Source organism: Myotis myotis, unplaced genomic scaffold (genome assembly GCF_014108235.1).
Source record: "Myotis myotis isolate mMyoMyo1 unplaced genomic scaffold, mMyoMyo1.p scaffold_m19_p_11, whole genome shotgun sequence".
Classification (NCBI taxonomy): domain Eukaryota; kingdom Metazoa; phylum Chordata; class Mammalia; order Chiroptera; family Vespertilionidae; genus Myotis; species Myotis myotis.
In genome coordinates, this window is record NW_023416315.1 from 34,643,424 (window position 1) to 34,656,908 (window position 13,485).

General features: G+C 37.9%; 1 protein-coding gene across 2 annotated transcripts in view; it reads left to right on the plus strand.

Annotated features, from left to right (window-relative positions):
- COL28A1 (collagen type XXVIII alpha 1 chain) overlaps positions 1-13,485 on the plus strand; it is a 145,704-nt gene that overhangs the window by 46,443 nt on the left and 85,776 nt on the right. For both annotated transcript variants that reach the window (XM_036328086.1, XM_036328085.1), the window contains exons 12-15: positions 379-447; positions 2,335-2,403; positions 7,559-7,627; positions 10,310-10,378. In XM_036328086.1, the coding sequence (XP_036183979.1) occupies positions 379-447; positions 2,335-2,403; positions 7,559-7,627; positions 10,310-10,378 (276 nt within the window). The remainder of the gene's footprint in view (positions 1-378; positions 448-2,334; positions 2,404-7,558; positions 7,628-10,309; positions 10,379-13,485) is intronic.

The window sequence follows — 13,485 nt, forward strand, 5'->3', positions numbered from 1 at the left end:
TCATAGATCCTAAAAACTTTGCTTTTATGGGTTTATTCCTCAAAAAAGTAAAAATAGTGTTTTAGAACTGAGTTAAGATAAAGACACATAAAATCCAGACTGAATTGTGATGTATTCATTCTTATGTTTAATTCTGATTTTATAAATAAAAATGGAAACATTTTTGTTGGCCCTAAATCATGTATCTTCTATGCCTAGTGGATAATTCCACCCTGGGTTTATGTTGTGTTTTCAACTGACTTAGAAACACTAGAGGGAAGGGACTGTGTACTAGGTGTCATTATTGCCCTCAAAGCCCCTATTACATCACTATGAATCTAAAAGCTGCTCAACAAATATTACCGAGTTGAGCTAACATATCACCATTTCTTCCTCTAGGGTGAGCCAGGTCCTCCTGGTCCTTATGGTTCTCCAGGAGCCCCTGGTATTGGACAGCAAGGTATTAAGGTAAAGATCCATGTCTCTTTGACCATTGATGATTTTTGAATTTATTGTAGGGGCTGGGGGAGGTGTGATTTAAACTCTGCTCAGCCTTGCCCTCACGGGTATAAGGAGGCTGCTTGCAGAAGTTACAGTCTGGATGCTTGGACTCTGAGTGCCATGCTCAGGGTCAGTTACTGCCAGGAGCCGGTCCATGCTTGCTGTCTCAAGGGACCTGGCATATATGGCATACTGTTCTTAATATGTTTGCTCACCTTCTTGGCACTATGTGTTTTAACCAAGGTCTCTGAGAAAGGTTGTTTCCCCAGGTAGGGATTTTCCCCTGAAGTTAGGGAGGGAATAAAACCTCTTAACTAAGTACCAGGCGGGTAATTAATCACTTTAACTACGAACAATCATGCTTAAGCTACATAATCTTTACTCCCTGGAATGGAGATAAGAAACGCCCTAACCTTTGGAATAGAGATTGATAGGATTGGAATCAACTGGTATAAATACAGATGTAAGAACTCAGAACTTAGAATACAGAGCTTAGAACACAGAACTAAGAACACAGAACCTACTCAGAACCTAGAGACAGAAGAACTTCGCTGGAGAGAACATGGCAAAAGATCCTGGACTGAACCTGACTACAGAAATTGGCAAGAGAACCTAACTAGAACCTGGTGACTGAACCTGGCTGGAGAACCTGGACAGAACCTGGAGAACCTAGCAAGAGAATATGGCTACAGAACCTGGCTGGAGAACCTGGAGAACCTAGCAAGAGAACATGGACACAGAACCTGGCTGGAGATCCAAACCAGAACTTCGCTGGAGATCCAGACCAGAGCTTGGCTGAAGATCCTGGCTAGAGATCCTGGATAGGCTGCTGATCAACCGAACGCTGTCTTCGTGTCATTCCTTCTTCGCCGACTCCGTCCACACCTTTGGGGACCCCTGGACCTGCTGGGGCCGGACCCCGGCAAGTTACCACTGAATCACCAATGTATTTTGTTATTTGGTTGGAGGGAAAATTTGCTAGTCTCTAAATACCCACTCTCTGGCCAGTGTACATCTGGTTCTGTTGATTCTTTATGGACTTTAAATGTTAACATGCAAAATGTTATTGGGATATGAAATACCTTAATAGATAAACTACAACCTGCTCACAGTAAATAAGCTGACAGGGGCAGAAACCAGAAGAACCATGACACTGAAAAGTATATGTTGTCAGGAAGGTTAGTCGGGGACTAGAAAGAACTAGAACACCCGCACTGTGTCCTCTGCATCCTGCAGGATTAATAGAGTTTATTTTAAATGGATTTTCTCTGTCGTTGGGACAAAAAGACATTGACGCAGGACTAAAACAGAGAGCAGTACAAAACAGTGCACTTTGAATGTAAACAATGTCCCCATGGGTGGCACGTACACAATAGCACTGGAGACTCCAGGGGAGGTGGAGTTTATGTCGGTGCAGTTATTGGAGAAGGATTCTGAAGGAGATCAAGTGCGAAATGGAACTGAGAGGAGAGGTGCCATGGGGGAGAGTGAGTACAGGGTGGGAGAGGGCAGCACGCCAGGATGGTGGGGAAGGGGCAGGAGTGGCATGAACATTGTCATCTCAGTCACCAAAAGGCGTCACACACAGTCCATCCTGCCAATCACTACACAGTAGTTTCTGAAAGCGGAACGTACCCTATTGCATTTAGACAAGAAGGGATGCTGCACATTTTAGGGTAATTTGTTCACTTACATTCAAGCCATCCCTCCTCCTCCAGATTATGTTTTATCTTTTTGAATGAGAAAAGTTTGACTGTTTTGCTATTTATCTTTGTTGAACTCTTAGGAGTATTTTATGCTGTTTCTTCTTTATGTAAAAGCTCAAGCTTTCATTTGATCATTTCTTTCTCTTAGGGGGAGAGAGGCCAGGAAGGAAGAACAGGGGCTCCGGGACCGATTGGCGTTGGTGAGCCAGGCCAGCCAGTAAGTAGCCAGAAATTCTAGATGGAATAGGAAGGACAAATATAGTTCTTACGTCCTCCCTCTGGCTAGAAAAATGGTTCAGCTAATCCATCTTGTATCTTTTGGACAAACAAATGATAGTAAATATGCAAGAACCAGATACAAGGTCATTTTTCATAATTAAAATAGGGAAGCATGTGTGCACACATACAGACACAGTAGGTTTACAGTGGTTCATATGGAAAATAATACAATGATTAATAAGTAATAATACAAGAATAAACTCTGTTTTGCATACTCACAACCGTAAACCTACTTTTGCCCCACTCTGTATGTATGGTATGTACAACTGCTCTCTCTTACTGTAATCTCTTACAAGATTTGTCAGCTTATTCAAGAATTATGTGTAAAAATTTCCTAGGAGATACGAGATCTGCATTCAGACCTAATGCCTGTAATTTACTTTCCTGTAACCATGAGAAACTCACCAACAATGAGGACTTCTCATTACCTAATCTGTGAGTGTGTTCTAAAGCTGGTATGAAGGATGGTAGATAGGCCAGACCTGTGTTATCTGTAGTCTCTACCTCATGTAACTTTGAAGTTTCCTATTGTTGGAAAAGAAAAATAATACTTCTGTCAAAAGAGGTCTAAAGAGGAAATGAATAAAACATGACCATTCTAGCATAAAAAGCTCCTTAACTTTTCAAGTAATCATTCCCCTAGGAAAGAAAGTGGCTGACTCACTGGGGTACAAATGAAAACATGGTTGGTGTCCCAATTTGGCTTTGCATTGCATAGCACCTCACATGTAAGTAGTAACAAAAACGTGCTTCCGGGTTGTAGGCTGTGAGTGGAATGGGAGCATATTGTTTGAGGGTGAGGCTTTTCACTAATGTCTGTGCACACATTCAGAAAAGAACACATCTCAATGAGGAAAGATATACTGCACTGATTATCTAGAGACCAGTGATCAAGTCTCGGTTTCTGCTAACTAGGCAGTGCCCTTAAAGGTAAACCCTCGCGAGAAAAGAAATCAGCTTTCTTGCAGACACTGCTGCTTCTTCACTGGAGAAGCTGCAAGTGTAGAAAACTGGAGGGCCATCAGCTAGAAAGAAAGACACAGGCTCATGTAGATCGCTATGTGTTCTGGGAGTACAGCAGAGAATCTGGGCTTTAAAAAAACTGGAATAAACAAGAATTTTTTCATAATTCTCTGAATAAGTGGGAATAAAAATTAGCTACATAAATACAATTTTAAAAATGAGCTGCTAAAAATAACAGAGAAGGATTTAGTAAACTTCTACCAGATAGACAAATCTTAACATTTTGCTACAATTGCTTTAGATTTTTCTTGCAAAGACATAAAACATTATGAGTACAGTCAAGTTTACATAATCTCTTCCAGAAAATAGAAGAGGAAAGAACACTTCCTAACTTATTTTACAAGGCCAGTTTTCTCTCAATACCAACACAAGACAATGACAACACATAAAAAGAAAGCTATAGAACAACATCCCTCAGGAATATAGACACAAACATCCTAACAAAATATTGGCGAGTAGAATTCAGCAATATATAAAAAGAATTATACAGCAGCATCATATGAGGTTCATTCCTGGATGCAAGACTGATTTAATAATTGAAAAGTAATCATAATAGTACATTGTACTATAGGCTAAAAATTATATGATCATATAAAAAAGAAACAGGAAAGCATTCAACAAAATTCAAAATTCAAAATCCTCATAAGCCCCGATAAAAACTCTCAGAAACTAGGAATAAAAGGGAACTTCTGTGCTACAAAAAAACTACAGCTAACATATATTCAATGGTGAAGTGGTAAAACCAAAAACAAGAGAAAGATTTCTGCTTTCACCAATCTTATTTAATGTAGTATTAGAAGTCCAAGCCAGAACAATAGACAAGAAGAGGAAATAAAAAGCATAGATTTCAAAAAGAACTAAAGCTGTCCCTATTTGCAGATGACATAATGGTCTTCATAGAAAATCCCCAGAAATCTATACCAAACCTCCTAGAACTAATAATTGAACTAATAATTGAGGTCATGGGATTCAAGCTGGACATGCAAAATCAATTTTATTTCTATAGTCTAGTAACAAATACAGAAACTACCAGCTTTAATTTTTGATTACCACTTGTTTTGTGCTGGTCTCAGAGGTGACGAATTCATGAAAAATAAATTGATTCAGAATCTCAGGTGATCTGTTTGTTTTATGTGCAAGGTTATTTCAAGCGCTATCAGTAAAAGGAAAATACTCCCTGAAGTAGAACTGTAATTACTTTGAAGTTAAAAATAAAGGACATGGCACATGTGAATATTATAGACAATTATTATTATTATTATTATTTAAGATATTTACCTTTAATGCTTGCAATATATATTATAACCACTTTGTTTATTGTCCACACTGTTTAGATTATTAAGGAAAGTAAGAAAATAATGGATAATTATACTTTATCTTGCTAATGTTTCAAATAAAGCATTTCACCGATCAGACTGTGTTAACCGATAATTAGTTCCTCCATTATATTTTTTCATTAGAGGTGTTCATTAGACACCAAATAAGCACACCATAGCTGTAATTGATTTTCATGGCCTTTGAAAAGGATACTGAGTTTTTTATAGAAGCATTTCTGTCCTTTAAAAATGTTCCATTGGTGCTGTCTTAATCAATTAAAAATATAGTTAATCTAACCCAGTACCTGCTCTTCCTCTTCTGAGGTTAACAATCATCTCCTATCCTGACCACTCAACTAGAAAATTTGAGAATGTAGTTGTGGTGTGGAATACTACCCTGACGGTTTGCAGTAACTGAACCTTGGCTCTCTGTATTTTTAAATGCTCCTAAGTGATTGCTCACTAGCATTCGCTCTCTTTTCTCAGCAGTTTGGAACATATGGCTCCTAAAAGCCGCCATTATTTTCACGTTCACCTTAGTTGAGGTATTCTAGAAATGCGGGAGGAAAGGGTCCGCGTTTGTTCTGTGCAGCGTGCCTCTCTCCGTACTTAATGTCACCCATTCATGTGGAGAATACCTTCTTTGTCAAAATGTCCATAAAAGGACAGTCTTAGCAACTGCAGCACTCAAGGAAAATAATTTTGATAGTGCTAGCAGATATTTATTGAGTGTTTCATTTGTAGAAGCTTTAAATCTCTCTGACTTAGTCCTTACAGTAATACTGAGGTTGAGGTAGGTACTGTTGCTACCATCATTGTGATGTTTGCTGAGCTCTAGAGAGAGGAACTTATTTGTGTAAGGTCACACTGCCAATACTACCTAGCAGAGCTGGCACTTGAACCTCAGTCCAAAGGACACCAGAATCTGCTTTTAATGATCATGCAAGACTCTAAACTCCATGAGACAGAAAGCAGGTTGGTTTGATCCTCTTAGAACCTAGTTTGGAGCCTTGCACCTGTTAGGCATTTGGTAAATATTTGTTGAATGAAAGAAAAAAAATGGAATAAACTGGAAAATAGACTTACTTAGCATTTAATGTACATTGTGTTATTTTTATATGTCATATCATTGGGGAAAATGATAATCAGTCAATATATTTTCTGGTCATAGTGTGTGATGTTAGACATTGTTTAGTTTGCAATCCAGTTTTCATGTCATATTTATTTTCCCCTTAGTTAACTGCTCTAACATTAGAATAAGCTGTCATGAATATTAATGCTTTAAGAACTTGGATTGCTAAAAACTAGGTTTTCCCATAAACATAACAATTTAAATGGAATTAAATGTTAGCTTTTTATTTTACTTAAAGTCTTTACTAAATTGGCTATGCATAAATATTAAAGAAGACTGTCTTTTAAAATATATCATATTGGGGGGAATATATCATATATGGTGTGGCTTAGTGGTTGAATGTTGACCTATGAACCAGAAAGTCATGGTTCAATTCCGGTTCAGGACATATGCCCCAGGTGTGGGCTCGATCCCCAATGTGGGGTGTGCAGGAGGCAGCTGATCAATGATTCTCTCTGTCTTTCTCTCTCCCCCCCTCTCCCTCTGAAATTAATAAAAATATATTTAAAAAACAGAAAGAATACTGATATACAATTCTTATAAGCCTTGCTGTAAGCTTTTTTTCTTACAAATTCATAACGGTGCTCAGTCACTGATTAGCATAATGCTCCATCCTGGTTCTGCTTCCAGGCTTTACCAGAAAGCATCTCTTAAATGACCCTGGATGACTGCGTATCCAGCTCCAAGGTCGTTCAGAGGAGCTCTTATTCTGTCTCAGGTTTACTTCCCTGGCCAGTGAGGCCTAATTATCTTTTTAGAGCCATTCAAGGGAAAGCTCCAGTCTGGGCTTCTAAGATTTCTGTTGTTAGTCTCTGTTCTACTTTTTGGCCTGCTGGCCAAGAAGACCGAGTGGGAAAATGTGTAGCCTTTTAAAATTCCTGGTGTTTAAGTGAGTGCATTACTGTTGATTTTTATTATTCGGTGAGTACCTTTCCAGTCAGTCCACGTCAATGCCTGAAACTGTTGTTTTTCTTATGTGAGAAGTTCGCACCTTTCCTAGTGCCTTTCTGAGCAACGGTTACATGGACTTCTTAATTTTAATCATTGAGATTGAAAATCATGCTTCCCTTGATCCAGATTTCTATGCACACATAAATCTCCAGTGGATTCAACTAGTTCTTGAAAGATTTCAAGTTTGAGTCCAAATTTATGAGGATAGAAATTAAACAGAATTCAGTATTTTAACCAGCTGTGCAGTGATTTCTTCACAGTCCCCCCATGCCCCATAATTCAACTCTGAAATTACTCTGCATCCGTCTCCAGCCATGCAGTCCTCGAAGTTAGCCTTTCCTCATCGGGTTTATTTTCTGTACCTTATTCTAACACATCACTTAATTTCCATTTCCCATTAATTTGAGGACACCAGAATAGATAATCAGATGCCAACCAAGTGGAACAAGTACTTAATACGATGGGAATATTATTCTTCACAACTATAATTCTCCTGATAACTATGAAGCTTACTAAAAGAATTCTTACTAATGACTTCAATAGGACTATGTCATGCCCATGTGAACTGAAATATAACCATTTTATTTCCCCTTCCTCTCCTCCCTTCCCTTTCCCCTCCTCCCATGATCCTTCTCTCTTCTTTATTCTTCATTCCCTTTTATCCCATCCAGGGTCCCCGTGGTCCCGAGGGAGTGCCAGGAGAGAGGGGCTTACCGGGAGAAGGCTTCCCAGGACCAAAGGTAACAAGACCTCTGTACTAGGAAAAGTGCTTTGTCTTGCATGGTCATGAATTACAAATTTTAAAAACTGTGTCCAATTATCAGAAGTCAAGTATTTTCCTGACCAACTTCACCCTATTAAATGAAGGAATATGTAAATTTCCCCTTACCATGAAACGACAGTGAATTTTGCAATCATAAGTGAGTCGTTGACAGACTTCTACTTTATATAATTATTGCGTGTGAACTTAGAAAAGTCTCTTGGGCTGGAGTCATTAAAGCACAGTGATAGCCTCTTTACGCCCAGTACTTGAGTTACAGTGTGTAGCTATGACGAAGCTTTACTCTCAGCTTTGTTTTGTGACAAGAAACCAATTTGTAACAGCATTGCCTTTAGTATAATAAAAAATGAATTAGCTTATTACTATAAGGAACAAAATGGTATGAAAGACCAATCTTTTACCTGGCAATTGAGAATTTAAACATCTCCACTGCTTCCCATATATAATTCTTGGGGCTCAAGTTCCTCTAGACCAGGGGTTGGCAAACTTTTTCTTTCAAGGCCAGGCAGTAAATGTTTTAGGCTTTGTGAGCCATATGGTATGTGTTGCAACTACTTAACTCTGCTGTTGTAGCATGCAAGCAGCCATAAACAATGTAGTTTAAATGAATGAGTGTGGCTGTGTTCCAGTAAAGCTATTATTTTACAAAACACAGGCAGAGAGCTGGAGTTGGCCATTGGGCTTTAGTTTGCTGATCCCTTGTCTAGGCTGTTTACTCAAAATCTGTGGCACCTTTGCCAAAGGCCACATGGGAAATGATTTTCCAAGATACTTTGGGTGGCATCAACAAAATTTGAGAGTAAGTAAGGATAAATTTTGGAGTCTTTTTCCTTCTTTTCTAAAGCTTTCCCCCCAAACACATGTGCATGCACACACACTGCCCAGAGAAGCACACATTCTTTTCTAAGCAACTAAGACCTTCCACGGTATTCAGTCAGGTCCTTAAGTTCTGACCTTCTCAGTATTGCTGCACGCTCTAAAACTACATCTCATTCTTAGCCTCTCCTGTTTTGATCAATATTCAATGACCTATGAGGAAACCATATTTCAGCTAGAGGGAAATTAATTAGCTACAACAAATAATTCATACTAAGTTTTGAGAGACTGCTGGGTTGAATTTTCAGAGAGGCCCCTTTTAACACATTTTAACTTGTCATAATAAATGAAAATGATATGTTAGGTAAAGGGGACTTTAGTAATGCCCTTGACTAACCAATATGTCACTATCAGATACAGAGGCTAGCAATTTAGCACTACATTTCAGAATGATTTATAATACATAGTTTCTTGAATTATTTTTTGTTATATAGTAAATTTTTATATATGTGTAGCCCAAACAACCTGGAAAACTTAAATAGCCAGAATTACTTCTCTTTATAATCTATTTTTTTTACTATCTATATATATAAAAGCCTAAGTGCCTGGCCAGTAGCTATGACGTGCACTGACCACTAGGGGGAGGATGCTCAACGCAGGAGCTGCCGAGCTGTGATGTGACTTGGCAGCTGCAATTCTCGGGTGACATACTGAGAACCAGAGAGGAGGGAGCCTGATTCTGGGGTGCGTCACCTGAGAACTGCCCTCTCGCAATAGGGGACCCCTCAGGAGATGTCAGAGAGCCAGTTTTGGCCCGATCCTCACAGGCCAGGCCGAGGGACCCCAGGGCATCTAGTAAAGAAATAAATGAGAAATAAATATGTGAAACACTAAGAAGCATACAGGAGGGCATGTCTTAGTGACAAGTTCAACTGCATGATATAAAGATACACTCTTGCTCATAGTAACCCACTCAGTGCATTGCCCTCTATCTCTTCAAACAAATAACCCACTATATTCAGGGTTGTTTTAGGGTCGGTTGTATGTAATTATGTTCTGTGGAAATGACCAGAAGAACCCACTTTTCAGACTACTTTATTCCCCAATCAGCAGGACCAAAGGGAGTTTTCTATATGTGCTCCTTGGGGCTACTTACCATGATAAAGGACTTAAGTGATTATACCGTGAATACATAGAGACACAAAGGATATTTTCCTGTTTTCTATGTTTCTTGCAAATGTCCTTTGATTTTACTCATGGTTCAAATAAATTCATGAGATGAATACTATTTTTGATTGCTTGTATGGTTTATTTTTCATACCAATGCAGTGTGATGACTTCATTGATATTACATTACATAGGTCATGTGATTCAATCCAAGAAGATTTTACATTAATTATTTTAAAACTAAATTTTCAATGAATGTGTATAAATTCTGATACAAAACATTTAATAATTTAACCATAGCAAGTATTAGTTCATATACTAATGTGAGGGACACATTTCCATTGTGTGACGGGTATAGGTGAAGCACTGTTGAGGAGGCAGAGGACTGACTCAGCGAGTTGTACTCATCCCCAGATATTTCTGACTATTTTGGGAATAGAGCTCTTTTCCAACCCTAGCGGTACTTCATATGTGTTCTGCTTGGACAGAGTACCTCCTATTTAAGAGTTAAGACTAGTTTTTTTTTTGCAAGTTACAAATCTTGGTGTCAGTTAGAATTACCTACTTGCAGTCAGCTGTAAATTTGGTTGCTTTGAATACTTTAACTGTTTTAAAATTCTGATTTTTATTAGTGTACTGATGTCTCATATATTTTCAGGGTGAAAAAGGTTCTGAAGGTCCAATTGGCCCACAAGGACTACAAGGCCTGTCAATCAAAGGGGACAAGGTAATACATATAGGATATAGGATGGAAGAGATGCCAGTAAAATCGTTTTTAAAAATGTTTGTTATGTATGTACATTTATGAACTGTATACAACCTGACAACCACACCACACAGGTGTCAACTTAGTTGTAAATCAAGTATATGCAAGGTATATTATTGTAGAGATGAATTATTACCTGGAAATCCCATGTTATATATTTATAGTAATGTCTCATTTATTTGGGTTCTGACTTCCAGTATCCCTATCGTCAGCCAAGCAGCTTTGAAGCCAAACATTAGCAGAATAGACCTCTACTTAGTTAAGAAAATAGCTGTTGAAACATGACTTGACCTCATTACAGAAGTGATATCCAACCTTAGGCTCCCACTAAAAAATATTACCTTAAAAGGAGGCTGAAAGAAGATAACTCACTTAAGAAAACTAGCATCGATGTCCTCCAGCAAGGACCAACAGGAATCCACCTATAATTGAACAAATTTAGATGTATTGATTCTGCTGTGAAAGAGGCCACATACCGTGGGAACCTATCACAACTCAGTAAGACGAGAGATTTGTTTTCATAGAATTTGGGTTTATATATTCGGTGGCTTGGGCGAGTGTCTAAGAAAGTATGAATTGGCTCTGAACTGGATGCTCTGAGGAAGTGGGGGTAATTTAAGTTTGGGCATTTTTAAAAAAAATATATTTTATTGATTTTTTACAGAGAGGAAGGGAGAGGGATAGAGAGTTAGAAACGTCAATGAAAGAGAAACATTGATCAACTGCCTCCTGCACACCCCCCACTGGGGATGTGTCCGCAACCAAGGTACATGCCCTTGACTGGAATCGAACCCAGGACTCTTCAGTCCACAGGACAATGCTCTATCCACTGAGCCAAACTGGTTAGGGCAAGTTTGGGCATTTTAATGAATCTTACCTAGGAGGAGAGAAAGATGGAGCCAGGCTAGTTGCAATTGGTAAAGAAGTAGCAGTTATTCATTTCAGTCGGTATAGGTCTAGGACAGTGATGGCAAACCTTTTGAGCTCGGCGTGTCAGCATTTTGAAAAACCCTAACTTAACTCTGGTGTCGTGTCACATATAGAAATTTTTTGATATTTGCAACCATAATAAAACAAAGACTTATATTTTTGACACTTATTTTATATATTTAAATGCCATTTAACAAAGAAAAATCAACCAAAAATGAGTTCGCGTGTCACCTCTGACACGTGTGTCATAGGTTCACCATCACTGGCTAGGAGGATGTTTGATCCCTTTTGAGAAATTTGGACATTGTTTTTTTTGTTTTGTTTCTGTATATGCTCAGACATGACTATGGAGAGGTTTTGCTTCACCACAGAGAATGGCTATGTCTGACACTGGTGTTCTGGAAAATCATATTCAACCCTGCGGCCTACCTGCCATTGCCTTCTTCTCACTAGTTACTTGTTTTCTTTAAAATAGCTACAAATTATATACAGATTAGAAGTAGGGGTGAGGCCAGTGATAGAAGCTACTGGAGGCTGATAAGGTCCTAAATACAGTGGGAAGGGAATGATGCCAGAGAATGGGAGATATAAAAATACACAAAAAAACAGAGACCTCATGTCAATTTGGAGTCATTTATATGTCAACCTCTAAGCATATCATTATATTATATATTATATTAGAATAATGATTGATATTCAAGATTACCTTAAGTGTGTTTCAATCTTGAAGTACTTATTTCTTTTATTTACTGGTAGCCATCTCTTCTGGGAATCTGTGTTTAAATAGCAGAGATAGTGGGAAATAGTGAGTTATACAAATTTTAGATGCAGTACAACTCTTGGTTGTAACTTCAGCTCCAAAATACTCTAAAAATACGTAAGATGTGTTTCTTCCTTTGGAGCAGTGAAAATTGAGTACAATAGAATCATGTTTTAGGAGTTCAGTAAATTAACTTTTTTAGGTTTCATTGACATTGCATTTTTATTTTTACACCTGGAGTTCATGCAAAGAAAACACATGGAAATATCAGGACATTATCACAGAGTAATTGCAAAGCCATCATCTGCTATTCTCTTACCAAATCAAACCGTCTTCCTTTTCTCTTCCCTTTCTTCCTTTTCTATCCTTTTATATATATTAGATTCAGAGACTTGGTGCCTCTGTTTCAAGTGATAAGATAAACACCTCTATGTTAAGGGCTCTCACATATATAAACTGATACAAAACAAGGAAGTAGTTTTGATATAGATTTTAAGTGTCTATAGCAATGCACAGAAGAGGATCTCTCTTTTGGGTATACTGAATATTTGCAGAATAGTGGTTATGAGTTGGGTTTTGTAGTCAGAGAGAGTAGACTTGAATCTTGCAACTGAATGGGGTGTACTTAACTTCATCAGGAAAATGGGGATGTCTACCTTCAGAGGGTTGTTGTGAGGATTAAATGAGATACAGAATGAAAAGCATTTAGCGCAATGCCTGCCACATGACAGGCAATCAAGTTATGAATCAGAATAATCCAGTTCTGAATTAGAACTGAACTCCATTACATTTTCCTTCCTTGATACTTATTTAGACTGGGATTGATACAGAGTGAAACACTGAGAAGCATATCCCAGGGCATGTTTTAGCGACAGGTTCAATGGACTTTGTAATAGTATAAATAGTATAATCTAATGATGTATTTTTGTTCATAAAAATATATTTATTTAGCCCAGCATTGGCCAAATAAATGTGGGGCTGGCTGCTTGTTTTTGTAAATAAAGTATTATTAGAACACAGGTACACCTGTTCATTTATGTGTCGTCTATGGCTGCTTTCACACTAACCAAGCAGCATTCATTAGTCACGAAAGAGACCTTATTATGCCTTCACACATAAAATATTTGTTGAAAGACACAAAGGATAGATAAATGATATTCTTCTTAATGATAACATTTATTTTGTTTCCCAAATTTATTTCATGGAGGGGAAAGGTAATGTTCTTTAATTTTGTTGTGTTTAACTTAGAGAATTTCTTAATTTTCAAAATGCATTTTAAAAGGATTAGGAGGGAAAAGGTATTTAGAGAATTTTACAATATTTTGCTTCAATTTATTTCTCAAATCCTGTTGTCCTTGGACTCTATGAATTTTATACT